The sequence below is a fragment of the Podarcis pityusensis genome (genome assembly GCF_964106645.2).
Source record: "Podarcis pityusensis genome assembly, chromosome: 4".
NCBI classification, from domain to species: Eukaryota; Metazoa; Chordata; class Lepidosauria; order Squamata; family Lacertidae; genus Podarcis; species Podarcis pityusensis.
Window position 1 is genome coordinate 6,477,779 of NC_138027.1, and position 26,806 is coordinate 6,504,584.

Here is a 26,806-nt window from a genome sequence, read left to right on the forward strand (position 1 = left end):
TGTCTGCCTCCTTCTCGCAGAAAACCTCCAAAAATTCTGCGTACTTGTGGGGAACCGCTTGCAGCGTGCCTAGCTGCAGCTGTGACTCCTCTTCCTCTCCTTCCTGCCGGGGCACGATGCAGTGTTCAGCGCAAAAGGAAGAGCCGAAGGTCAGCTGCCTCTGGTACCAAGCCAGCGTCGGGCTGTGCTTGTCCAGCCAACTCATGCCCAATACAATGGGCGTGTCCGATAGTTGAGTGACATTGAAGCTGATGATTTCCCTGTGATTCCCAAGTCGCATCACCATTGGTGGCGTCTGCTTCACCACTTGCCCCCCTAGCAGCTCCCTGCCATCCACCGTGACAACCTGCAGGGGCAGCGTGGCAGGCAGCAACTGTATAGCGTGCCGGTCGACAAAGTCCTGCCCTATAAAGTCCGCATTGCTTCCGGAGTCAATGGTGATTGGCACGTCCATGGTGATTCCATTGGGCAGCTGGAGCGACGCGGTGAGCCTCACTACTGGTTTGGGCGGGAGGGGGTCCATGGGCTGTAAAATCTCTGGGGACTGCTTCACTGACACGTCTGGCTGGGCCCCAGTGCCTCTTTCTCCAGCCAGACTCCGTCGTTTCCCTGCTGTGGTTCTCCTTGCTGCGTTGCTGCAGTTACCATTGCTGAGGCTGCAGTGTGCTTGTGGAGCCTCTGGGGACACTCTTTCGCCATATGCTGTGGATCATCGCAGATGTAACACTTCCTGTTCCCTCTAGGAGGCTTCGCTTTCACTGCTGCCGGTGCTAGGGCTCTGGCTGCTGACTGAGCCCTTGCACCTCCAACCTCCATAGGTTCCGCTCCTCCTCCTGGCGGAGGCGTGGATTGCGCACGCGCTGCTTCTCTGGGAAGGAAGGAGGAGCCCCTGGCTGGTTCGCGCCCTCCACGCCCTTCGTCCCTGCTCCACGGACGTTCTTCCAGCCGCACCCCCACCGCCAGCGCCCTCTGAACGATCTCCTGCGTGGTCCGGGGTCTCTCCCCCCTCGCAATTTCATCTTTAACCGAGCCGTGCAATCCCTCCCAAAACAGGTCTCTTACAGGAGCCGAATCTCTGTCCCATTCCAGAGCACTGACCAAAGCGAAAAAGCGGGCATGGTACTGCCTTACGCTGGCCCTCCCTTGCTTCAGTCCATGTATCTGCTGCCGAGCAAGATCCACGTCAATGCTTGATAAAAGGCACCCATCCATCGCTTTAATAAAGGCATCCGCATTTTGGAGCGCCGGATCCTTATCTCTCCACAAATTGCGCAGCCATGCTTTAGCATCTCCATGCAAATGGGACATGATGAATCCCACCTTCTCTTGCTCATCTCTAAAGTCTTTGTTCAGCAGTTGCAGTGCACACATTACATCTGCTCTAAAGTTGGGGTACTGTTGCAAATTCCCATCGAAGTGAGAGACCAGACCGCCTGTTCGTCTCCCCAACCCAATCCCCTCCGGTTTGGGTGTCAGTTGCCCTTGCTTCGTAAGCACTTCCAACCTGACCTGGAGATCCCTGTAGGCGGCAGCTGCGTCCTCCTCTCTCTTCCTGGATGCAAGAGCCTCGGCATTCAGTCGTGACACTGCTTCTCTGAGTTCCGCTATCTGCTGTTCGGCCGTCATATTGTCTGCCGTTCGTGAGCTCGCTAGTAGGCACCCGCTTTCTCTCCTCTCCGCGAGGCCGTAGATGCCCACAATTTAAGTGATGGAGCTTACTGTCAGAGCTGCTTCCAGATCCTAGCTCACAGAGGATCACGCTAGCCAGCGATCATTAAACAAAAGTCTTTATTGAGTTACAGTTTCCATTCTCAAGCTGCTGCGTGCAACTCTACGTCTCATGGTTAGATCGGCGAAGCTCCATCTGAGTCTCCGCCCCCTGTACACCAGTTTAAGATTCTAGCCTTACTCCACCTCTTCCGTCTCTCCTTTCTCCTCTGGGTCCTGCTACCCCCCGGGGTCCCTTCCTTCCTGGATTCTTCTGACGCTGACGTTGACCCCCCTGACTCCTCCCCGTCTTTTCGGCGGGCTTTGGGACCTGGCTCCCTATCCGGGCTGCCAACTGCACCGCCCTCCTGTACATTTGAACTTGGCGCGCGCGCCCAGCCTTCAACCTTCCTCTCGACCGTTTCCTCGCTCCCCGATGGAGGCGTGGCCAATCCTGACTCATGTCCTCCCACTGGCAGTGCGCCGCCTGATCCCGATGCCTGGGACTCCTCCCCCCTACTGCACTCTGGTGTGGACGCTGGTCCTGATTTCCAACTGCTTCTCTCTGAGTCCCCTCTGGCCCCTTCTTCCTGGGGTGTCCCCCTCGGCACCCCCCTTGCTCTGACCATGGGAGCCCCTTTCTGTGAATCTTCCGATTCGCTGGAAAGACTCAGAGACCTCGGACCGCTGTCATCGCTAACATTACCTTCGGACTCCTCCCCCTCGCTCTCTATTTCCTCCCTTTCCTGTGCCTCTGCTCCTGAACCCCTGACAGTTAGGATTATGGTTAGGGTTGGGTTAGGGTTGGGGTTAACAGTAGGGGTTAGGATTAGAGGGTTAGGGTTAGAGTTATGGTTGGGGTTAGGTTTAAGTTTAGGGTTAGGGTTTCAGTTTGTGTCAGGGTTAGGGTAAAGGCCTGGGTTTGGGGTTCGCATTCTCAAATCTTATAAAAATGAAGCAAAACCACAGGAGAGACAAAAAAGCAAGCAAAACCAATGGCAATTTATGTGGGCTATTTGCAGATTAGTTGCGCTGCAGAGAGCTTGCTTGGGAGACCACACATTACAAGGAATGCAAAATAACTTTAGCTAGGTTTTAATAACAAAAACTCCTTTCACATTAATTATAATATATCAATAAGCATGACCCATCCACCAGCCCAGCCACCAGGGGACTGAGGGAGGTAGGTGCTGCTCTTTATATACTATACCCAACAGCTTAATTAACATAGCTTAACAGCACCTGCTGTACTGTTTCACAGCTGTAAAACTAGGTCACGTTATTTGCTCTGGCCCTTAAAGGAATACACATCTTGTGGAACAATAATGAACCTTCAAATTTAAAGAGACCATTCAACAATTTAAACCAGGCAGCCATGGGATTTATCTCCCAGGTTCATTCCATTTCTGCCTTTGTCCAAAGCGTGTCCTCCTCTCTCATGGGCCTGGCTTTCTCTCCCTTGCTCCAGCGCTCTCCAAACTGCGGCAGGATCACGACCCCTCCGTCCGCCTGACGGCCTTGCAAGCCACCCGGATGGTGCAGGAAGCCTGTGGTGTCTCGGCTGCCGTCTCGCCCCGATTTTCTGGCTCGGAGGGGGAAGACAGCCTCTCCTCTGACCGGGGCCACTGGGACACGCCGGATCCTGCCCTGACACACCGGTGGAACCCAGCTTCCCCCACTTCTCACCGGTTGGTGCCCAGCGCTGCCAGGAAGAGAGGTTTCGGGCCAACCCGGCAGGCCTGATCCTACGCTCCCTTGGGAGGCGCTCAACGTAAGCTCAGGAGACCTGCACACAACTCCCAGTCGAAAAGGCACCGGAGCCACAGATGATGGGAGGGGACCAGAAAGGAAGGAGCGGGAGAAAGGAGGCGGCGGGAGAAGGATGCTCAGCGTGCCTGGATTCGGCCAGCGTCCGCAGCAGGACAGGAACAGGGAACGTTCTGTGGTGCGAACCATCAAGACTTCCTCTTGCATTCCTCCATAGAACCAGGATGGCCTTGCATGGTGAGTGCCCATTAAGGGGAGGAAAGAGTGAAATGGAGCCAGGTATTGATTTATTTTCATTCTGTTTACAATGTTGTAAACTACACTGCCTCCCAGTACATTTCCAAGCACAGTTCAAAGTGTTGGTGTTGACCTTTAAAGCCCTAAACTGCCTCGGTCCAGTAGACCTGAAGGAGCGTCTCCACCCCCATCGTTCTGCCCGGACACTGAGGTCCAGCTCCGAGGGCCTTTTGGCGGTTCCCTCGCTGCGAGAAGCAAAGCTACAGGGAACCAGGCAGAGGGCCCTCTCGGTGGTGGCACCCACCCTGTGGAAAGCCCTCCCACCAGATGTTAAGGAAATAATCAACTACCTGACTTTTAGAAGACATCTGAAGGCAGCCCTGTTCATGGAAGTTTTTAATGTTTAATAGGTTATTGTATTTTAATATTCTGTTGGAAGCCGCCCAGAGTGGCTATAGAAACCCAGCCAGATGGGTGGGGGTATAAAAATATTATTATTATTATTATTATTATTATTATTATTATTATTAGCCGCCCTGAGATCTACGGGTATAGGGTGATATACAAATTTAATGAACAGATAAAAGGTTATGATGATGAGAGTACCACCCACTTTGAGAACCATTGCCCTAAACCAACCTTCTCCAACCTGGGAATAATACCTTCTAACATTTCTCAGTTTAAAATAGGGACATCCTATTCCAGGCACGTCCAACAGGTAGATCGCTGGACGGCTGTGGTAGATCATCCCCAAAGAAGCTCAACAACTTTGGCTCCCCTAAAAAAACTCAACATTTTTGCCCTGCACCCCCCCCAAAAAAACAGGGCTTTTCTTAAAAAAAAGCTCAACAACTCTGACCTGAAGCCCCATAAAGGGTGTAGTTCACTGCCAGTTTTTAACTCTGTGATTTAGATCGCAGTCTCTTGGGAGTTGGCAGCCCTATTTTAATTATTCTAATTATTACTACTACTACTACTACTACTACAGTCATACCTTGGGTTACAGATGCTTCAGGTTGTACGTTTTCAAGTTGCGCACCGCGCTGAACCCGGAAGCACCGGAATGGGTTACTTCCGGGTTTCAGCGCTCGTGCATGCGCAAAAACACTAAACCGCGCTTTGCGCATGCGCATGCACAGAAGTGCCAAAATGCGACCCACGCGTGCGCAGACGCAGCACTGCGGGTTGTGAACGTGCCTCCTGCACAGATCATGTTCGCAACCCAAGCATCCACTGTATTATTATTATTATTCCCCACCCATCTGGGTGGCTTCCCACCTATATAAAAACATAATTTATTTATTTATTTTTTTAAAAAAACTTCCCTTCAGGTGTCTTCTAAAGGTTGTCTAGTTACTTATCTCCTTGGTTCAGAAGTCACATAACTCCAAACCCTCCAACATTCCTTCGATGAGAATAGGGACATTACTAAGGGAAAGTGGGACATTCCGGGATCAAATCATAAACCTGGAATACAACTCCCATCATCCCTTGCACCATTGGCCAACGAGGACGCCATGTTGGCCACCTCTGAGATAGACGTTTGGTCCGACCCACTTGGGCTCTCTTTACACTGTGTCACTCCTCCTTGAGGACTGGGAGCTTAGGCCCCAAACCTAAGGAGCCTGTTTCCATGCTCAGCGCTTACAAGAACACAGTGCCCTCTGCCGTAATGGCCGCGACTGATGGAAGTTGTAGTCCAAAACACCTGGAAGTCGCAGAGTTAAGGAAGCCTGTTGTCCGCTAGAATATTAACTAGCTTTTTAAAAAAAAATGCAGAGCTGCCCTCTTGTGGCAAATGTGGAAATCGGCCTTACCTGGGAGATGCCAGGGATTGAATCTGACACCTTCTGCACGCAAAGCAGAGGAACCTTTGCCCCTTCAGATCTTGCTGAACTACAACTCCCATCATCCCTGACCACTGCCCATGGGTTGTTGGGAATTGCAGTTCAGTGCCACCTGGAAGGTTGCAAGTTCAGATATTTGAAGGTGGCTCTCCTATCTTCTCTCAGTCTCCTCTTTCGCAGGCTAAACACACCCAGCTCCTTCAACCGTTCCTCATCAGGCTTGGTTTCCAGATCCTTGATCATCTTGGTCGCCCTCCTCTGCCCACCTTCCAGCTTGTCAACATCCTTCTTAAATTGTGGTGCCCAGAACTGGACACCGTATTCCAGGCAGGGGCGTCTTACCCATAGTTCTGGAGGGTGCCAGGGAAGAGGTGGAGGCTGGACGTGGTGCCTCCCAGCATCAGCCATGGCCAACGCCTCACGAAGCGGCCGGCTGAGCTGGGAGGTGCTGGGAAAGGGGGGTGTAGCGGAGGGAGCTTTGCACCACGGCACCAGATATGCTTAAGATGGCAGAATAGAGCGGGCAGCGCTGTGGGTTAAACCACTGAGCCTCTTGGGCTTGCTGATCAGAAGGTCGGTGGTTCGAATCCCCGCAACAGGGTGAGCTCCCGTTGCTCGGTCCCTGCTCCTGCCAACCTAGCAGTTCGAAATCACGTCAAAGTGCAAGTAGATCAATAGGTACCGCTCCAGTGGGAAAGTAAACGGCGTTTCCGTGCGCTGCTCTGGTTCGCCAGAAGCAGCTTAGTCATGCTGGCCACATGACCCGGAAGCTGTACGCCGGCTCCCTCGGCCAGTAAAGGGAGATGAGCGCCGCAACCCCAGAGTCGTCCGCGACTGGACCAAACGCTCAGGGGTCCCTTTACCTTTATGACTTCCCTTGATCTGGACACTTGACTTCTGTTGATGCAGCTTAGAATAACATTAGCTTTGTTTGCTGCTGCATCGCACTGTGGACTCATGTTCAGCATGTGGTCTACTAAGTCCCCCTGAAACCTTTCCACATGTACTACAGTCAAGCCAGTTGTCTACCTTCCCTGTACAGTGATACCTCGGGTTAAGAACTTAATTTGTTCCGGAGGTCCGTTCTTAACCAGAAACTGTTCTTAACCTGAAGCACCACTTTAGCTAATGGGGCCTCCTGCTGCCGCCGCACCACCGGAGCACAATTTCTGTTCTCATCCTGAAGCAAAGTTCTTAACCTGCGGTACTATTTCTGCGTTAGCGGAGTCTGTAACCTGAAGCGTCTGTAACCTGAAGTGTCTGTAACCCCAAGTACCACTGTATTCAGGCTCCCAGGACCTACTGCTTCCATTCCCCCCCTCTCCTGGCACAGATCAACAACCACAAGAGGGCGTTCTGTCCTTTCTTTCTCTCTCTCTCTTTCACCAGGAGCTTTCTGGCTGCAGGAGGACAGAGCCAGTGGTGGAGAAGGCTGCAGGAGAAGCCTCAGTCGAAGGATGCAGATGAGAAACCCAAAATGTGGATGCAAGCCGACGGTTCTTGCTTGCTGAAGAACCCTTACCGTAAGGGCCTTCACGCTGCTTGCAAAATGCAACTTCCTGCATCAAGATAGAATTTGCAAGCAATATATAGCAATGTTCTCATGTATATATATTTTTATGCACATATGCCTTGAGGACTTTAAGCCAGTAAATTTGTGTTTTCGGATTTATTTTTTAAAGTCGGTTTGTGTTTCACAAAAGTGGAATGGATTTCTCTCTGTGTGTGTACCTAACTGATTCTCAGGACCTGTTTGTTGAAGTTGGTGTGTGCCTCCAGATTTGCCACTATCTTGCAGAATAATAATAATAATAATAATTTCAAGTGCATGCCAGAGGTGTGCAATGAAAGTGGATTAAAGCGCTCTATTGTCCTAGTGCAAGAAATCCTCTTTTTTTATTTAAAAAATAAATAGATTTTATCCAGTTGAGGAAGTACACTAGGGAAAAGTGTGGGATTAATGGGGAAACGTATACAAACAAATTGGGGTGAATTGCAGGATGGATTCTCATCCATTAGGGTCATCTAATCAGAGCCCCTTGCAATCACATGTGCTGCGTGTGATTTCTCTAAAAGTTTTGGTGTCCTCCTAGGCTTAGGAGCCCTTGCTGGCCTTGTCCTTGGAAGGACCATGTTCAAATCCCAAAGTTGCATAGGTTTTCTTTTTAAAAATCCATAGGATCAAGTTGAATATGGCAGCCTTAAATATATGGGTGTGGTGTGCCTGCCAGCACATTGGAGACATCCCTGAGCCTACAGGAAGCAGGGACAAACCAATCTGGTCAGCCTTTATCCAAGCTGGTAGCTTCTAGGCCATGGGTAGGCAAACTAAGGCCCGGGGTCTGGATCCGGCCCAATCGCCTTCTAAATCCGGCCCGTAGACGGTCCGAGAATCAGTGTGTTTTTACATGAGTAGAATGTGTGCTTTTATTTAAAATGCATCTCTGGGTTATTTGTGGGGCATAGGAATTAGTCCATATTTTTTTCAAAATATAGTCCAGCCCCCCACAAGCTCTGAGGGACAGTGGACCGGCCCCCTGCTGAAAAAGTTTGCTGACCCCTGTTCTAGGCATTTTGGACTAAAACTCCCAGCAGTGCCAGCTTCACAGAAATCTCTCGCTCTGAACAGGGACTTGCACCAGATCCAGACCTGGCACCACAGCCAACACAAGGCAGGAAACGATCCTTGTTAATGTATACACCCAATATTTAGTTTTAAGTCTCTATCCTAACTTTTTTTAGAAAACGGGACGAACCAGAGGCTGCCATCCATGTTTAAATCTCAGCACAATATAGAAAAGAAAAGCAAATCTGCTAAGCATGCGTGCGGTTTAAGAGCGGATTTTGCAAGCTCACTGAGTAAACATATTTCACCGTGTGGCGGAGGCTGGGGAGGAGAAAGGACGACTGACGTTCTCAGGCTGGGAAGAACGAATCCTTTATCCTATTGTGGGATTATATTGCCCCATAAAAATGATCTCTTTCTAGCGCTGCAGGAAGTGTTTGAAGATGTTATGAAACCACCAAGGAAGGGGAGAATTTGGGGACGGGCAGTCCAAGAAGAAAGACAGATTTACCTGCTTCAGGGTCGATGCCCAATATCCTGTTGGCATAGAAGTTTTTTCTTATCAAGTCCGCTTTCAAAGGAAACAAAAGAAGAATTCATGGGGCTTGCCTTGACTGCCACTGGGGTGAATTTGCCTTGGCTGGTTCCCAGAACAGATAAATCAGGTACCCTAAGCGAATTCACTAGATGTTTTGGATCCCTTCCAATCGGGGTTCAGGCCTCATCATGGGACTGAAACTGCCTTGGTCGCACTGGTTGATGATCTCCGGCGGGCTAGGGACAAAGGTGAGAGCTGTTTCCTAGTTCTGCTGGATCTCTCAGCGGCGTTTGATACCATCGACCATAACATCCTTCTGGATCGTCTTGAGGGGCTGGGAGCTGGGGGCACTGTCATACAGTGGTTCCGCTCCTTCCTCCTGGGCCGTGTTCAGAAAGTGGTGGTGGGGGATGAGTGTTCAGACCCCTGGGCTCTCACTTGTGGGGTGCCTCAGGGTTCCGTCCTTTCCCCATGCTTTTCAACATCTACATGCAGCCGCTGGGAGAGATCATCAGGGACTTTGGGCTGGGTGTTCATCAGTAGGCGGATGATACCCAGCTCTACCTCTCTTTCAAATTGGAACCAGTGAAGGCGGTGAAAGTCCTGTGTGAGTGTCTGGAGGCGGTTGGAGGATGGATGGCGGCTAACAGATTGAGGTTGAATCCTGACAAGACAGAAGTACTGTTTTTGGGAGACAGGAGGTGGGCAGGTGTGGAGGACTCCCTGGTCCTGAATGAATGAAGGACCAGGTGCGCAGCCTGGGAGTCATTCTGAACTCGAAGCTGTCCATGGAGGCACAGATCAATTATGTATCCAGGGCAGCTGTCCACCAGCTCCACCTGGTTCGCAGGCTGAGACCCTACCTGCCCGCGGACTGTCTTGCCAGAGCGGTGCATGCTCTGGTTATCTCTCGCTTGGAGTACTGCAATGTGCTCTATGTGGGGCTACCTTTGAAGGTGAGCTGGAAACTACAACTAATCCAGAATACGGCAGCTAGACTGGTGACTGGGAACGGCCGCCGAGACCATATAACACCAGTCTTGAAAGACCTACACTGGCTCCCAGTACGTTTCCGAGCACAATTCAAAGTGTTGGTGCTGACCTTTAAAGCCCTAAATGGCCTCGGTCCAGTATACCTGAAGGAGCGTCTCCACCCCCATCGTTCTGCCCAGACACTGATGTCCAGCGCCGAGGGCCTTCTGGCGGTTCCCTCGCTGCGAGAAGCCAAGTTACAGGGAACCAGGCAGAGGGCCTTCTCGGTAGTGGCACCCGCCCTGTGGAACACCCTCCCACCAGATGTCAAAGAGAAAAATAACTACCGAACTTTTAGAAGACATCTGAAATCAGCCCTGTTTAGGGAAGCTTTTAATGTTTAATAGGTTATTGTATTTTAGTGTTTTGTTGGAAGCCGCCCAGTGTGGCTGGGGAAACCCAACCAGATGAGTGGGGTGTAAATAATAAATTGTTATTGTTATTGTTATTATAAAAATACTGGATGTGAATTTGTTAAACCTGTAGGACCAAAGAACACACGATATTAGATGAATCAGGTATCCTAGACCCTGTCCAACCCTCTTCTGCGACCTCCACTGGATTATCAACCTTAGGCACCAGAACATCTTCCATAGCTCCTGAACGCTAGTAATTTAATTCTCAGGGGAGGAAACTGATCTGTTTATTGTGTACTGGGGGCAGGGAAGGAGGAATCAATCAAACGTATACTTTTAATATATATAAAAAACCCCTCTTGATAATCTGCGATTTGAAGGCACCCCCACCAGTCCAAATTTCTTTGAAAACAGTGTTTCCTCTCCCCACATCTTAGATTTCCACCCATCAGCACACAGGTGTGCCTCAGTTCCAGAAGGGGGGATATAACTGGAATCAGGAAAAGCAAGATTCATCAACCTGGCGCCTGAACTACAACTCCCATCAGCCACAGCCATGCTGGTAGGATGACCCCTACTGGTTAGAAAAGGTACTGTCCCATTGAGATATCACCTGTATTGTATCTGCAGTGCTGACTTTAGGGAGGCTTACTCCCAGGTAAGTGAGAATAGGTAAGTGAGCTGAAGGCTTTGGATCTCTGTGAAATTTAAAAGGCAGCTCATGTGGCAGGACCTTTTTTAACCAGTAGGGGTCGTTTGCAGCCCAGTGTGGCCCTGGCTGATGGGAGTTGTAGTCCAACACATCTGGAGGGTGCCAGGTTGACGAATAAAAGGCGTGTCTTCTTTTTGCAAAGGATGCACCAAGGATTTCTGCCCTGCGGCATCTCAAGTCCTTCCTGCCTTGGTGCTCCTCCTCATATCATGGACACCCGATTCTTGATGTAAACATGATAGGGGTCGCTCTGCTTGTCCACCTCCTTGCGGGATCTGGTGTAGCCGAGGATCAGGCTCCCGACCGTCGCGGCAAAGAGGATCATCACGAAGAGGATGTAGATGCAAGCGTAGTTGTCCTTCTCCTCCTCCTCCTCGACGGGCTTCGCATCGTGGGGGCAAGCGTGGGAGAGAGTCTGGTTCAGGGCCCGCATCATCGAGTCCAGCTTCTGAAGCCAGGTCTCCGTCCGGTTCCCCAACGCGGAGGCCATCGTCCGATCCCGGGGGGTGCCGTCGCTGCTGCCAAAAACAGAAACAGGAACCATTTCAGAACAAGCAGACCTCTGAAAGCATGTGGGGCGGCCTCATTCGCACTCAGAGCCGGCCCAAGATATTCAGCTGCCCCAGGAAGCACAGGAAATAGAGCGTAGGCACCCTCAGGCACACAGATGATGATGTTGTTGTTGTTGTTGTTAATAATAATAATAATAATAATAATAATAATAATGCAGTGGAACCTTAGTTCTTGAACTAAGAGTTTTAGAATTACAGAAAAAACAGAGAAGAAAAAGAAAGAGAAAAAACAAAAGAGAAACAATCCACAATCAAACAATACAGATTGATAAAAATCAAAATCAAAAAATAAAAACAAAGCACGTAACACAACACAATCAAAAGGCAAAAATAAGCCACAAAAATTTAAAAACAAATCCAATATTCTCAAATCCTTATCTGTCATTACCTTCTTTCTTTGACCTCCTCACTCCTCCCTTTTTTTGTATCCTAATTGTTAATAGTCACAGCAAATCTTTTCCATTTTTCATAATATTCTGTCATTACATTACCTTAATCTATTTTAACCTTATCTTACTATAAAAGACCCAAAACTTAAAACTTAGATCTTATTTATACCTATTTCTCATTGCCATAAGATGTTCTTAGATAATTCTTTTAACATTTTTGCTAAAGCCAAATAATTTCATTCCAACATTTTTCTAACATTCATCAATTTTATAGGGCAATCCTAATAAAAAAAAAAAAAATTTCTTCCAATCTTCATCCAGCATCTCTTCCTCCTGGTCCCGGGGTAACCTGAAACTGTTCTTAACCTGAAGCACCACTTTAGCTAATGGGGCCTCCTGCTGTGCCACCGCCGTGCAATTTCTGTTCTCATCCTGAAGCAAAGTTCTTAACCCAAGGTAGTATTTCTGGGTTAGCGGAGTCTGTAACCTGAAGCGTATGTAACCTGAGGTACCACTGTACTGGGTAAGGCAATCTCGCAAGCAAACTGGTGCCAAGTTGTTAAGGGCTTTGTAAGGTAAAGGTAAAGGACCCCTGGATGGTTAAGTCCAGTCGCAGACCACTCTGGGGTTGCAGTGCTCATCTCGCTTTCTGGCCGAGGGAGCCGGCATTTGTCCACAGACAGCTTTCCGGGTCATGTGGCCAGCAGGACTAAACCGCCTCTGGCGCAGCGGGACACCGTGATGGAAACCAGAGCGCAAGGAAACACCGTTTACCTTCCCGCCACAGCAGTACCTATTTATCTACTTGCAGTTTGACGTGCTTTCGAACTGCTAGGTTGGCAGGAGCTGGGACCAAGCAACGGGAGCTCACCCCGTCGTGGGGATTCGAACAGCCGACCTTCTGATCGGCAAGCCCAAGAGGCTTAGTGGTTTAGACCAAAGCCCCACCCGCATCCCTAAGTGCTTTAAAGGTAAAGGTAAAGGACGCCTGACAGTTAAGTCCAGTCGCAGACGACTGGGGTTGCGGCGCTCATCTCACTTTACAGGCCAAGGGAGCCGGCGTTTGTCCACAGACAGTTCTGCCGGGTCATGTAGCCAGCATGACTAAGCCACTTCTGGCGAAACCAGAGCAGCACAAGGAAATGCCGTTTACCTTCCCGCCACAGTGGTACCTATTTATCTACTTGCACTGGCGTGCTTTTGAACTGCTAGGTTGGCAGGAGCAGGGACAGAGCAACAGGAGCTCACCCTGTCACGGGGATTCAAACCGCTGACCTTCCGATTGGCAAGCCCAAGAGGCTTTGTGGTTTAGACCACAGCGCGACCCGCGTCCCTAAGGGCTTTACCTAAGGGCTTTGTATACTAATAGTAGCACCTTGAACCTGAAAAGGCTCTGGGAAGGACTCCTAACTCCTCAGCCCCTCACTCTCCTTTTACCCCCTCCCTTGAAGTCCCCATATACAGATGTCCTGGGTATCTTGATTGAAAATGCCTCAATCTTCCCTGATCTGATGCAACATCTGTACAGACCCAATTCTGCTTTGCTGCAACAGAAGCCCTGTTGTGCCCACATAATAAGTGACGGGTGGCGTCTACAAACCCTTCGGCTTTTATGCCGCCAGCTGACCTTCAGCTGATCTCCCATGGCCATTGCAAAGAAAGGTAATTAGCAGGATGGTGCCAGTTACGTGCTGGCAGGAAGGCGCAAATCCTTTGCTAGCCAGGCAACAGGACCTGATTCATGCCACTTTGCACGGTTTCCATACTCTCGCTTACAGCGCAATCGTCATTTGCCCTGCAGAGCTCAATGAGATTTACTCCCAGGGAAATGTGTACTGCAACTTCTTTTCTCATTGTGATGCATCCTTCCTGAACCTGAATGTTTTGGACTACAACTCCCAGAAGCCCCCAGCCAGCACTTAATTCCTAGCACAGCCTTTCACCAACCCGGCACCGTCTACTCTAGACAATCTGAACTATAATTTCCATCTGCCATAGCTAAATAGCCTTCAAATAGCTCCCTATCCTCCTCTCTTGTCTGACTCCCCATCTAAAACAAAGCCTAAGAACACGTAACTATTTTTGCACACACTCGCTCGTCCTTTGCTGACTTTCTCTGTCCTCCTTCCCTTTCTCTCCGCCACTATCAAATTTTTGATTGTAATGCCCTTGGGAGCAGGGACCTATTTTTTCAGCACTGTAGGATTTAGGATAGTACCAAAGCTGATTTGCAGAGATAATTTTTTAAATGAACAATTATTAGGTTTCAAAATTTCATCCACCGCACAATGAGGGCTCGGAACTTTGTATTATTATTACAGTGGTGCCTTGATTCTCAAACGCCCTGGTTCTCAAATGCTGAAAACACGGAAGTGAGTGTTCCGGTTTTTGAACGTTTTTCAGAAGCCAAACATTTGTCGGCTGTCGTTTCTGGGGCGCCTGCACCAATCAGAAGCTGCACCTTGGTTTTCGAACATTTCAGAAGTCAAACAGACTTCCAGAATGGATTAAGTTTGCGCTTTTGTTTTTGCTATTTATTTTGCGTTTTTGAGGCTTTTTGGGTTAATTTGTTTTTGTGACTGTGTGGAACCCAGTTCAGCTACTGATTGATTGATTGATTGATTGATTGATTGTGTGACTGCGGAAATGGATAAAAGCCCCCCATCCAGACAATGACTATCAGTGCAGGTAAGAATTTTTTTTAAAAAAATTATCATCTACAATACTGTCTTATTTATTTCATAGTACAGTACATTGATTATTGCTTTCATTTTATGGATCAATGATCTTGTTACATAGTAAAATTCATGTTAAATTTCTGTTTTACGGGTTGTTTTTAAAAGTCTGGAACAGATTAATCCCTTTTGCATTACTTTCTATGGGGAAACGTGCCTTGGTTTTGGAACGCTTTGGTTTTGGAACAGACTTCTGGAACGGATTAAGTTTGAGAACCAAGGTACCACTGTATTACTATTTATAATGGAACAGGGGCACACATCTGCAGAATGGCAATGTTCCTGCTAAGTAAGTATAAAGCAGCTCTGCGGTGGAACTAATTCCATCTCAGCTCTGCTTGCTCAAAGATTTTCGAGGGCTTTGCAAACATGAATGAATTATGCTTCATTGCCCTTCTGGAAAAGCAAACAAACATTACCTACATGTGTGGGAATGGTAAACTCAATCGGAAAAAAGCGGTTTGCTGTGAGACTGTGTTCCTGTGCTATCGCTCTAGCATTATTATTTTCCTGCCCTGAGAGTTTTCCTTTTTTTTTTAAGGACCTTGCCCAGTTGGAAAACATTCAGATGGGGAAACCCAAATGATCAAGGGGTGAGGTGCAACTCCCCAATGAAGAAAGTTTGCAATGTTTGCAGGGCTGCCACACACCCAGATTATCCCGGAGATTTCCAGGATTAGAAAAGGTAAAGGGACCCCTGACCATTAGGTCCAGTCGTGACCGACTCTGGGGCTGCGGCGCTCACCTTGCTTTATTGGCCGAGGGAGCCGGCATACAGCTTCTGGGTCATGTGGCCAGCAGGACTAAGCTGCTTCTGGAGAACCAGAGCAGCGCACAGAAGCGCCGTTTACCTTCCTGCCAGAGTGGTACCTATTTATTTACTTGCACTGGCGTGCTTTCGAACTGCTAGGTTGGCAGGAGCAGGGACTGAGCAATGGGAGCTCACCCCGTCGCGGGGATTCGAACCGCCGACCTTCTGTTCGGCAAGTCCTAGGCTCTGTGGTTTAACCCTCAGCGCCACTCGCATCCCAGAGACTACCTTACACTGTGTTTAAAACCAAAATCACATTTGGGTAGAAACTCAGGCAGAAGCTGAAAGAGATCATTTCCGGGGTGCGCACTATCCTGCGCTATCTCTGCAGCTTCCTTATGGTACCTGGAAGCGTAGATTTGATCCAAGGTGGGAAGAGTGCACCCAATTTTTCTCTCCACAGTCTTTACAACCCTGGACAGCATTGTTTTTTCCCTGACCGTGCAGCTCCCAAACCACACACAGAGACCATAAGTTAATACACTCTCCACAGTCCAATGGTAAAACGCCATCAACAGGTCCTTTGAGAGATTATTTTTCCAGAGGATTCTCAGAAATTATAACCTCTGCTGTGCTCTCTTCATCAGGTCTTTAGTGTTTTCTCCCCAGGTTAGGGAGAAACCTTCTCCAACTCTACAATATCCTTCCTGAGATGAGGCGACCAGAACGATACATGGTATTCCAAATGTGGTTGCACTACAGATTTGTACAATGACATGATGGTTTTGGCGGTACTATGACCCTACATGATTCTATGATTCTATAATATGATTCTATGATTAGCTGAGATTCCTGCGTTGCAGGCGGTTAGACTAGATGACTCGTTCCAGCTCTACAATTCTTTGACTCGAACCTCCACAGATTCCAGCTGACATATTTGACTTCCTGGTCTTGCTTGGGTGCTGCAGTCCCAGGCACCCTTCCCACCCACCCCTTTTTTGTTTTGTGAAAGCCACTATTGTTCGGAGAAGGGGAAAGACTGATAAGTCCCTGGCTGAGAGCTCGGTGGTCAACCAAAAAACCGGGCCGTCCACAGTTCCATTGTGCCTGCCCGGCTGAGCTTGCCAAACTCCCTTTCTGCAAAAAATGAGGAATGCAAATAAGAAACCACTTCCTTGCTGGCTGCGGGCGCAGGAGAGAAACATGATCCAAGATCCTACCTCCCCTGGACAATCAGACAGCAGTACCAAGTACGGAGAGTCAGTGTGGTGTAGTGGTTAGAGCACTGGACTAAGGCCTGGGAGACCAGAGTTCGAATTCCCCACTCAGCTCATTGGGTGAGCTTGGGCCAGGCACTCGCTCTCAGCCTAACCTACTTTGCAGGGTTCTTGTTGGGATTAAATGGAGAGGAGGAAAGCCGTTTACGCCAGGCATAGGCAAACTCGGCCCTCCAGCTGTTTGGGAATACAACTCCCATCATCCCTGACCACTGGGCCTGTAAGCTAGGGATGATGGGAGTTGTAGTCCCAAAACATCTGGAGGGCCAGTTTGCCTATGCCTGGTTTACGCCACCTTGAGGAAAAGGTGGAAGAGATATGCAATAAACGAATAACAACTAAGTCCAAGGGGGATATCTGCAAAGACAGGTGGAGGGCCAGAGGAGGACGAGATTTTGAGGGCTGACTGGCTAGCCTGAAAAGGCTACTTTGCAGCCATGGGGGGTGGGGGAAGAGATATACAACGGTGCGTGAATCTGGGTTGGGGGGACAAATTCAATCTTGGTTGTATTTTAACGAGAAACCACCCTATTTGTGCTTCTTGAGTGAGTACGTGAACCAAAACACAGGGGCGTCCTTCAAAATCAGAACATCTCTGTATTTTGCACTATAGTTCGTACACGCTTCTGCCTAGGATGGATAGCTCAGCTGGTAGAGCACAGGGCTCTTAACCTCACGGCTGTGGGTTCGAGTCCCATATTGGGTGAAAGATTCCTGCATTGCAGGGGCTGGACTAGATGACACTGGTGGTCCCTTCCAGCTCTGATTCTAAGATTCAACTGGCCGAGGCGTGCAAAAGCCTTGTATTGGGGAGATGTGCATCAAAAGACATATTCTGATCCTAAATATAACATATAAATTGCCACTTCCCACAAAACATGCATCTCTGTGCTTTGCAATGGCACAGAGGGTGGTTGGGTGCTCTAAAACTGCCATCAAATGTACTCAAACATCCCTGCAAAGAGGCCAAATTTAGGTTTGATGAGGCCCTAAGCTCCTGAAGGTAATGGGGCCCTTTATATGTCCAGCTGTCCTTTGTCAACAACAAATGGTCGCTGTTTTTTGTGTGGAATATGTGCTATATGGTAATTTATGGACCTAATAGGAATCTAAAGCCCATGTTGCCTTGCAACCAGTCCATGCAGAATGCAGGCACCCTATATATTGTTGTTGTTTAGTCGTTTAGTCGTGTCCGACTCTTCGTGACCCCCTGGACCAGACCACGCCAGGCCCTCCTGTCTTCCACTGCCTCCCGCAGTTTGGTCAAACTCATGCTGGTCTCTTCGAGAACACTGTCCCACCATCTCGTCCTCTGTCGTCCCCTTCTCCTTGTGCCCTCCATCTTTCCCAGCATCAGGGTCTTTTCCAGGGAGTCTTCTCTTCTCATGAGGTGGCCAAAGTCTTGGAGCCTCAACTTCACGATCTGTCCTTCCAGTGAGCACTCAGGGCTGATTTCCTTCAGAATGGATCGCTTTGATCTTCTTGCAGTCCATGGGACTCTCAAGAGTCTCCTCCAACACCATAATTCAAAAGCATCAATTCTTCAGCGATCAGCCTTCTTTATGGTCCAGCTCTCACTTCCATACATCACTACAGGGAAAACCATTGCTATATGGACCTTTGTTGGCAAGGTGATATATCTGCTTTTTAAGATGCTGTCTAGGTTTGTCATTGCTTTTCTCCCAAGAAGCAAGCGTCTTTTAATTTCGTGACTGCTGTCACCAAACCAGTGATATTTTTGGGAGCAGGCGGGGCCCATGACTTACATCATAGGAGCCTACACAACACAAAACACTATTGCTGGATTTAGGTTTTATTTTATTTTATTTTTATCTTATATTTTGGAAATGTACATCCAGGTTTTTTTCCCTTTAAATTTTTTTGGGGATCCCAAGAGAGTGGGGCCCTAAACTATAGCTTGTTTAGCTTATATGTAAATCCGGCGCTGCCTGCAAAGCATCCCTCCTCGGTCGCACACCTATGGCAATGTTGAGGCGTCTCTGGCGAGGCCCATTCAGGTCTGAGGAGCAAGAGGGATCAGCGAGGCCTCCCTCATTCCACACCCTTCAGTATTTACACTGGGGAATTAGCTGCATATTTCCAAGGACTGCTTGGGCTGTGTGCTTTTACAGATTTGCGCAAACAAAGTTCTCCAGTTTCATGACACCTGCAGTGGGCGTGTGTTATACTCAGAAGCCCAGCACTGCACCTGAAAGCATCATCAGACACTGTATGTTTTGGCAGGGCAAAACAGCGTCGTCCCGTCCCGTCCCCAAAAGGCTGAAAGGCAGCCAGATCCTCGAATGGGGGTCACATCCAGACTGAGTGTGGGAAACCTTAAACCCTCCAGATATCGCTGAACTATAGCTCCCATTGTCTTACACCATAATAACTTTTATTAAATGTTCTGTTTTACAATTTCAGGTAAACCTTGTACAGTCATACCTTGGGTTAAATATGCTTCAGGTTGAGCGTTTTCAGGTTACGTTCTGTGGTGACCCGGAAGTAACGGAGTGCGTTTCGCCGCTCGCGCATGTGCAGATGCTTAAAAATGACATCATGCGCATGTGCTGAAGTAGCGAGACACGACCCACGCACGCGCAGAAGCGTGTTACATTCTACTCAGGTTGCGAACGGGGCTCCAGAACGGATCCCGTTCGCATCCAGAGGTACCACTGTACAAACTTTAAAATATCCAATGACTTCCCCCTTCTTCTCTTTCCGTAGTTCGTTTTACATATCTTACATCCCTGCATACTCTACTATAACCATTCAAATCAATTTTCCACTATTACATTCATCAAGAATTATTTACTCTTAACGCTGCCAGCGTTTTCAGCTGTACATAGCTGTTTTCCATATACCGTATTTTTCGCTCCATAGGACGCACTTTTCCCCCTCCAAAAATGAAGGGGAAATGTGTGTGCGTCCTATGGAGCGAATGCAGGCTTTCGCTGAAGCCTGGAGAGCGAGAGGCATCGGTGCGCACCGACCCCTCTCGCTCTCCAGGCTTCAGGAAGCTATCCGCAAGCCTTGCAAGCCCGGTGGGAGTTCCCGCGGGCTCACAAGGCTTGCAGGCAGCAGCCTGCAGCCCCGGCGAGTGCCCGCAAGCCTTGCGCGCCCGGCAGGAGGTCCCGCCGAGCGCGCGAGGCTTCGGGCGAGTGTCTGCAAGCCTTGCGCGCCCGGCAGGAGGTCCCGCTGAGCGCGCAAGGCTTGGGGCGGCAGCCTGTCGCCCGAAGCACGGGGAGCCCTCCGGAGGACTCCCCGTGCTTCGGGCGAGTGTCTGCAAGCCTCGCGCGCCCGGTGGGAGGTCCCGCCGAGCGCGCGAGGCTTGGGGCGGTAGCCTGCAGTCCGAAGCACGCGAGACTTGGGACGGCAGCTGGGGGGGGGGAATAATTTTTTTTATTCATTTCCCCCCCCCCCCCCAAAAAACGAGGTGCGTCCTATGGGCCGGTGCGTCCTATAGAACGAAAAATACGGTACTCAATAAATGTTTTCCAATCTTCTTTAAACGTATGTTCTTCCTGCTCTCTTATTCTATATGTTAAATTTGCAAATTGTGCATATTCTGTCAACTACAGTTGCCCATCCTCTTGAGTTGGGACCTCGCTCACTTTCCATTTTGAGGCTAACAAAACAGGGGCCGCAGTTGTTGCGTACATAAATAATCTTTTCTGACACCTAGGAATTTCAGTCTGGGTTATCCCCAGCAGAAAGGACTCTAGTTTTTGTGGGGCGGGGAAGTAATTTTAAACATTTTCCCCAGTTCATTATAAATTATTTGCCAATACTCTTTTACCTTTTTACATGTCCACCACATGTGGAAGAATGTTCCCTCTACATTTTTACACTTCCAGCATCTTGACCACTCTTGCTGGGACTGAACTCCAACCGCCTTTGGAGGGCCACAGAAGAGATTTCTCTTTTCACTTTTACAGTAATATCTCATTTTATTTCAAGATAGAGTTACACTCTATCACTCAACAGCTATAATCCCATTTCACAAAACTGGCAACTTCCCGCTCAACCGAAATTACGATTACAGTGGTATCCCAGGTTACAGACGCTTCAGGCTACAGACTCTGCTAACCCAGAAATAGTACCTCGGGTTAAGAACTTTGCTTCAGGATGAGAACAGAAATAGTGCTCCGGCGGCAGCGGGAGGCCCCATTAGCTAAAGTGGTACCTCAGGTTAAGAACAATTTCAGGTTAAGAACAGACCTCCAGAACGAATTAAGTTCCTAACCCGAGGTACCGCTATAAAAATAAAACAACAAACCAATAGCCCCCCTCCAAGGAAAAACACATTTTAAAAGGGCATAGGATGTAAATCAAATCAGCCAAAGGTCTGGTTGAAAAGGAACATTTTTGCCTGGCACCTAAAGGTGTATAATGAAGGCTTCAGGCAAACTTCCCCGGGGAGAGCGTTCCACAGGCGGGGAGCCACTGCAGAGAAGGCCCTGTTCTTGTGTTGCCACCCTCCAGACCTCTCAAGGAGGAGGCACACAAATTAAGTTCTTAACCCGAGGTACCACTGCACATGCAATTGCATTTTTTAAATTCCATCACCCGCAGCTTCATCCTTTTTAACAAATTTCTTACCACGTTCTGCGTTGCTGACTCCAACTGTGGAGGCAGAGTATGGTCAGAGTGGCCATTAGCGAGCCTGCAAGTCTGTCTACGTTGGGCATGTGGAACATTTGGCCCTCTAGATGTGGCTGAACTACAACTCCCATAAGCCCCAGCAAGGATGGTCAGGGACAATGGGAGTTTAGTTAAGTAACAGGAGGAGGGCCCAAACATCAGGAAGATCTTTCTGACAGCAGCAGCTGTTTGACGGTGGCACGGTCTCCCTTGGGAGGCGGTGAACTCTCATTCCTTGGAGGTTTTTAAACAGAGGTTGGATGGCCACCTGTCTTGGATGATTTAGTTGAGATTCCTGCATTGCAGGGGGTTGGACTAGATAACCCTGGGTGTCCCTCCCGCCTCTACAATTCTATGATTCTACGACCTGAGCACAAGAGCGATCTCCTCTCTAAGAATGCCATCTGAGGAAGAATGGCAGATGAGAATCACGCAGAGATGGCAAAACTGATGGTGCAGATGAGAGACCCAAGTTTAGAATCTTTTAAGGAGGACTGGAAACTTTCTCCGGTCTTCTAAATAAAGTAACTTCTCATATGCAAAGTCCACAGCGGGGTTGACATGGCTAGCAGCCGGAACCAGAATCCTAGTAAATATACAGTGGTACCTCGGGTTAAGAACTTAATTCGTTCCGGAGGTCCGTTCTTAACCTGAAACTGTTCTTAACCTGAGGTACCACTTTAGCTAATGGGGCCTTGTGCCACCGCCGTGCAATTTCTGTTCTCATCCTGAAGCAAAGTTCTTAACCCGAGGTACTATTTCTGGGTTAGCGGAGTCTGTAGCCTGAAGCGTCTGTAACCTGAAGCATCTGTAATCCAAGGTACCACTGGATAAGGAACTGTTTGCCCGCTGAACTGTTCTGTGTTAACACAAAAGCTTGCACATGATCCACAATCCTTCGGCTGCCTAGGGAAAGTGTGGCAGGGTCCAGGGATTGGTGGACTTGGGCGCCATTGTGCTTTTGACAAAGGCACAAAACCCCTGAGATAGCAAAGGTGTGTTGTGGCATCGAAAACACGGCTTAATTTGAGCTGAGAGGCAATTGGAGCCCTGCAATAGAGGTGGGGACCCTGCCGACCAGGTTTCAAAGGTAGCCTTCGAAGGCTTCCTTCCTGGCCCTGTAGACTCTTCCCCCAGGCCAAATCTCTCACTAGTCCTGTCTCACGACCTCCTCACACAATTTCAATTACCTGGAAAACGTTCTTGAACCGTGAAGGTGCCTTTTGCTTGCCGGAATGGAAGATACAGAGATTTGCGTCGGTAGAAACCTCTGCTTTTCGCGTACCTGGAATGGAAGGTGAGGAGTCACATCCATTGCTCCGCCCCCTTTTGCGTTTGGCCACGCCCACTGCATGAGGGCCCCCAGAAACTTGCCCATGGGGGATTGTGGCCCTCAGACTGGAAAGAAAAAGATTCCTCTCCCTGGGCGTGTTCCCCCAATGCCAGTGTGGAACACAGAACGTAATAATAATTTGCTTTCTGAGCATGTGCAGAGTGCTTTTGCCCCAGGAATGACAATCGGCCTGCAAATACCTGGATTTGAGATGGGAATTCCCAGCAGAAGTTTCTTCTGCTACCAACCAGCCTGCCTTTTTGTATTAGACGTTTCATCAAGGGCCTTTCATACAATGATAATTCGCAATTCTATATTGTTCCAGGGGTGCCATTTGATCACAAAAGTCATCAAATCCAGTGTGGAAGGAAAACAGCAGCTGGAACTCTAATCCACAAACAGATACACACAGGGCCGGATTTAGGTTTGATGAGGCCCTAAGCCAGGGGTCAGCAAACTTTTTCAGCAGGGGGCCGGTCCACTGTCCCTCAGACCTTGCGGGGGGCTGAACTATATGGCGGGGGAATGAACAAATTCCTCTGCCCCACAAATAACCCAGAGATGCATTTTAAATAAAAGCACACATTCTACTCATGTAAAAACATGCTGATTCCCGGCCGGATTGAGAAGGCAATTGGGCCGGATCCGGCCCCCGGGCCTTAGTTTGCCTACCCATCCCCTAAGCTACTGAAGGTAATGGGTCCCTTTATATGTCCAGCTGTCCTTTGTCAACAACAAATTGTCACTGTTTTTTGTGTTGGATATATGCCATATGGTAATTTATGGACCTAATAGGTATCTAATGCCATTTGCACAGAACAAATAGGAACCCTACACAACACAGAACACTGTTGCTGCATGTAGGTTTTATTTTATTTGCTTTTTAGCTTATATTTTGGAAATTTACATCCAGATTTTTTTTCTTTAATTTTTGGGGGGCCCTCAAGAGAGTGGGGCCCAAAGCTATAGCTTGTTTGGCTTATATGTAAATCCGGCACTGGATACTCAGCCTTCATCGGAGGGTTTGCAGAACAGAAAAGGATACACAGCCAAAGAAAGGGTCAGAGCATGGGTAGGCAAACTAAGGCCAGGGGGCTGGATCCGGCCCAATCGCCTTCTCAATCCGGCCCGCAGACAGTCTGGGAATCAGCGTGTTTTTACATGAGTAGAATGTGTCCTTTTATTTAAAATGCCTCTCTGGGTTATTTGTGGGCCACAGGAATTCGTTCACCCCCCCCCAAAAAAAAATATAGTCCGGCCCCCCACAAGGTCTGAGGGACAGTGGACCAGCCCCCTGCTGAAAAAGTTTGCTGACCCCTGATCCAAAAGCTATTCATCAGGAAATAAGGATTTGTTTTAAGTTTTTCATGTGTGCTAAAACCCAGTCTAAGTTTTTTAATTTATTACTGTTTAACCACATCAGTTAACAAACATGGATGCATATGCTATCATGTTACTGTTTCAGTTAAATAAATTGTTTAGTTATTCAGGAAATGATTGTTTTGTCTCCTTCCGATAAAGTACAGCGGAAAAGTTGTCCAAATATAAACAGCTAACTTATTAAACATCACCATAATTTCATAATGATCGGTCTATGTTTTTCTGATCGTATAACCAAACCAGTCACTGTAAAAACTACTCGGAAAAATAAGTATTCGGAAAAAAGGAAACCTTCATCTGGTTGTAAATATTAAGATGATACTAGCAAGAACGAGTGTGTAAAAAAAAAAAGAAAAGATCTATATCAAGGCTTACTGACTAGCAATTTAAATCGTGCAGCTAACCAAAGTGTCAGAAAATCAGATGGAGAATTTGGAGTAGTGTCTGAGCTTGATCAAGACTGCCCAAAAGGAGGGTGGCATCAATTCATAGAATCGTAGAATTGTAGATACGCAAGAGAACCCCAAAGGTCATCTAGCATGTTCGGGGGCACCCTCTCCTTTGTAAGGAGCTGCCTTGGCCGGATTGGGACCCAAACCCAGCCTCCCCTGTCCCCAGAAAAGTTTGCAAGAAAGCAGGGTAGATAAAAAAAATCAATGGTTTTTAAAATATATATACCATATCTATAAAATTGGATTTTTTAAAATTTAAATCAGATTTTTTAAAATTTAAATTGGACTTTTAAAATAAAATTCTTTTGGAGGAAAAAACTTTCTCAAGATAGTTTTTTACTCGAGTTACATTATAGTCCAAAGGCTGTAATATAAGGAAATAAGGATTTGTTTTACGTTTCTCATGTGTGCTAAAACTCAGTCTAAGTTTTTTTATTTTTAAATGTTTAACCACATCAGTTAACAAAATGGATACATATGCTATAATGTTACTGCTTCAGTTAAATAAATTGTTTAGTTACTCAGGAAACGATTGCTTTTCTCCTTCCGATAAAGTACAGCGGAAAAGTTGTCCAAATATAAAGAGTTAACTTATTAAACTTATTAAATCAGGCTGCCCCAAAGGAGGGTGGCATCAATTCATAGCATCTTAGAAATGTAGATACGCAAGGGAACCCCAAAGGTCATCTAGCTCAACCCCCCTGCAATGCGGGAATCACAGCTCAAGAATCCCTTGACACGTGTCCAGGAGGCAGCTCCATCAATTTGGGGCTGTTGGGGCTTTCTAAGAAGATGAGGTTGGGCTCCGACGCGCGAGAGGAGTCAACACGTGTCTGCATGTTCTGGGAGGGTGCACCCTCTCCTTCGTAAGGAGCTGCCTCGGCCGGATCGGGACCCAAACCCGCGATCCGCGTGTCCCCAGAGAAGCGCTTTCACACGAGGCAGCGGATCGTGTGTCCCAGCCAGCGCTTCGCCGCAGGTGGGGAGAGGCAAACGGTTCGGGCGCTGAATCCGGGGCTGATGGTGATCCTCCCCGCGCCCGGCCTCAGTTTCCCCTGCGCGCTGCACCGGACTCACCTTCACCTGCTGCTGCTGCTGCTGCTGCTCCAGAGGCGCCGGCTCACTCGCCTGCGGGATTCTGCGGCGGAGCGTCTCCCGGCAGCAGCCGCCTTGGGCGAGGCGAAGCCGGCCCTCCCCTTGGGCAGGGGCCGTCCCTCCCTACCTCCCTGGCAGGCAGCCCAAGCCGAGGCCGCCACCTGATCCTGGAGGCAGCCCTTTCCTGGGCAGAAATCCAACAGGTGGGAAGTTAAATTAATTGGAAACAGCTTGCAGATACTGAATTGGCTTAGGATTTTAGATAAGTTAAGTGATGAATTCATATGTTTAATTTCAAAATGAAAAGGCTTAAGGATGTTAATGTTCAAGTTAAAATTTTGTAAGAACTGTGATTTGGAAAACCTTAAAAAGATATGCATTGAAATTCAACCAAGGGGAAGTGAGGAAGTCACTTAACAATGTTAATAAGTGGAATTTTTAATAAGGTTATGATTTATGTTTGTTTGTTTGTTTGTTTATAATTTTGTGAAAATCAATAAAAAAATTGGAATAAGAAGTCCAACAGGTGGGGCTTCACCTGTTGAACTTTTGCCTGCCGTGCGCTGCAAAACGGCAACAACAAACCTATGGTTACGTGAAACATAATAAACACACAAGACGTAACCGGCTGTACTTTTGAATAAATAAGGTATACCATTCATTGTATCAGATTGTAGATTTCAACGGAAGTCTCATAAAGTTCAAGGGAAAAAGCAGAAGACGCAGTGGAGCAGTTCGTTCTCTAGTCAGTTCATGCATAAGGTCCATACATGTATACAGGTATCTATTCCACCTGTCTGTTCAAAGAGTCCAATCATGTACAGGGTTGTTACAGTTCCACAGAATCCTTTCACAGAGTCTAAGACAAGGATTTCCGGAATATTTGCCTTGTTTCGCCATCCTAGGCTTCATCAGTAGAACAGGCTGTAGGTAATGCAAAGAAATGCAATATCGTAATCTCACAGCGCAGGAGAGATCTGCCGCTTGCATGTGTTTTCAGGACCCCATAGAGTCTGCGGCACATGAAAAACAAAAGCAAAAACTCTTATTCATGCTTACCTGGAGGTAAGTCCAGTGCTTTCTTTTTCTATATATCTAAAAAAATGTTTTGTGGTACTGTACTCTGATTTTGACTCAAGAAAACTACCATTTTATAGTTCAGATTGGGGAAAATGAATACAGTAAATGGACAAAAGTACAAAGATTCACAAAATGTTTAGGGATATGTGCCGCGCCGGATTTATGTGTAAGCTAAACAAGCTATAGCTTGGGGCCCCACTCAGTTAAAATCGTTAGTTAGATTGGAATATCTCTTGTAGTTTAAGATTAATTCTGGACATGACAGAAGAGGTAAAAGGTTTGGATGATCATAAAAGATGCCGGAGTCATTGATTAATGATAGGACCCACACAGGGG

At 48.0% G+C, this 26,806-nt stretch overlaps 2 protein-coding genes across 11 annotated transcripts in view; one reads left to right on the plus strand and one right to left on the minus strand.

Moving 5' to 3' along the window:
- LOC308475061 (maestro heat-like repeat-containing protein family member 7) overlaps positions 1 to 7,230 on the plus strand; it is a 63,928-nt gene extending 56,698 nt beyond the window's left edge. For all 4 annotated transcript variants that reach the window (XM_081001840.1, XM_081001839.1, XM_081001841.1 and 1 more), the window contains 2 exons: positions 3,176 to 3,711; positions 6,948 to 7,230. In XM_081001840.1, the coding sequence (XP_080857966.1) occupies positions 3,176 to 3,450 (275 nt within the window). In that variant the 3' untranslated portion in view covers positions 3,451 to 3,711; positions 6,948 to 7,230. The remainder of the gene's footprint in view (positions 1 to 3,175; positions 3,712 to 6,947) is intronic.
- A 3,092-nt stretch (positions 7,231 to 10,322) lies between these two features.
- On the minus strand, positions 10,323 to 25,492 carry KCNE3 (potassium voltage-gated channel subfamily E regulatory subunit 3). Of its 7 annotated transcripts, none has more exons than XM_081002513.1 (3): positions 25,379 to 25,490; positions 22,321 to 22,415; positions 10,323 to 11,277 (listed from the first exon to the last, which is right to left on the minus strand). In XM_081002513.1, exon 3 carries the CDS (start codon positions 11,250 to 11,252, stop codon positions 10,965 to 10,967), a length of 288 nt encoding a protein of 95 aa, XP_080858639.1. In that variant the 5' UTR covers positions 11,253 to 11,277; positions 22,321 to 22,415; positions 25,379 to 25,490; the 3' UTR covers positions 10,323 to 10,964. The 7 variants fall into 7 exon arrangements, with proteins under 7 accessions (XP_080858639.1, XP_080858637.1, XP_080858638.1 ...); XM_081002511.1 differs by having other exon boundaries at positions 10,323 to 11,280; XM_081002512.1 differs by having other exon boundaries at positions 25,373 to 25,476.
- Positions 25,493 to 26,806: the final 1,314 nt, after the last annotated feature.

Bases quoted from the DNA above. Each gene is read 5' to 3' on its own strand.
- KCNE3 (XM_081002515.1), bottom strand. From the start codon at position 11,252: ATGGCCTCCGCGTTGGGGAACCGGACGGAGACCTGGCTTCAGAAGCTG.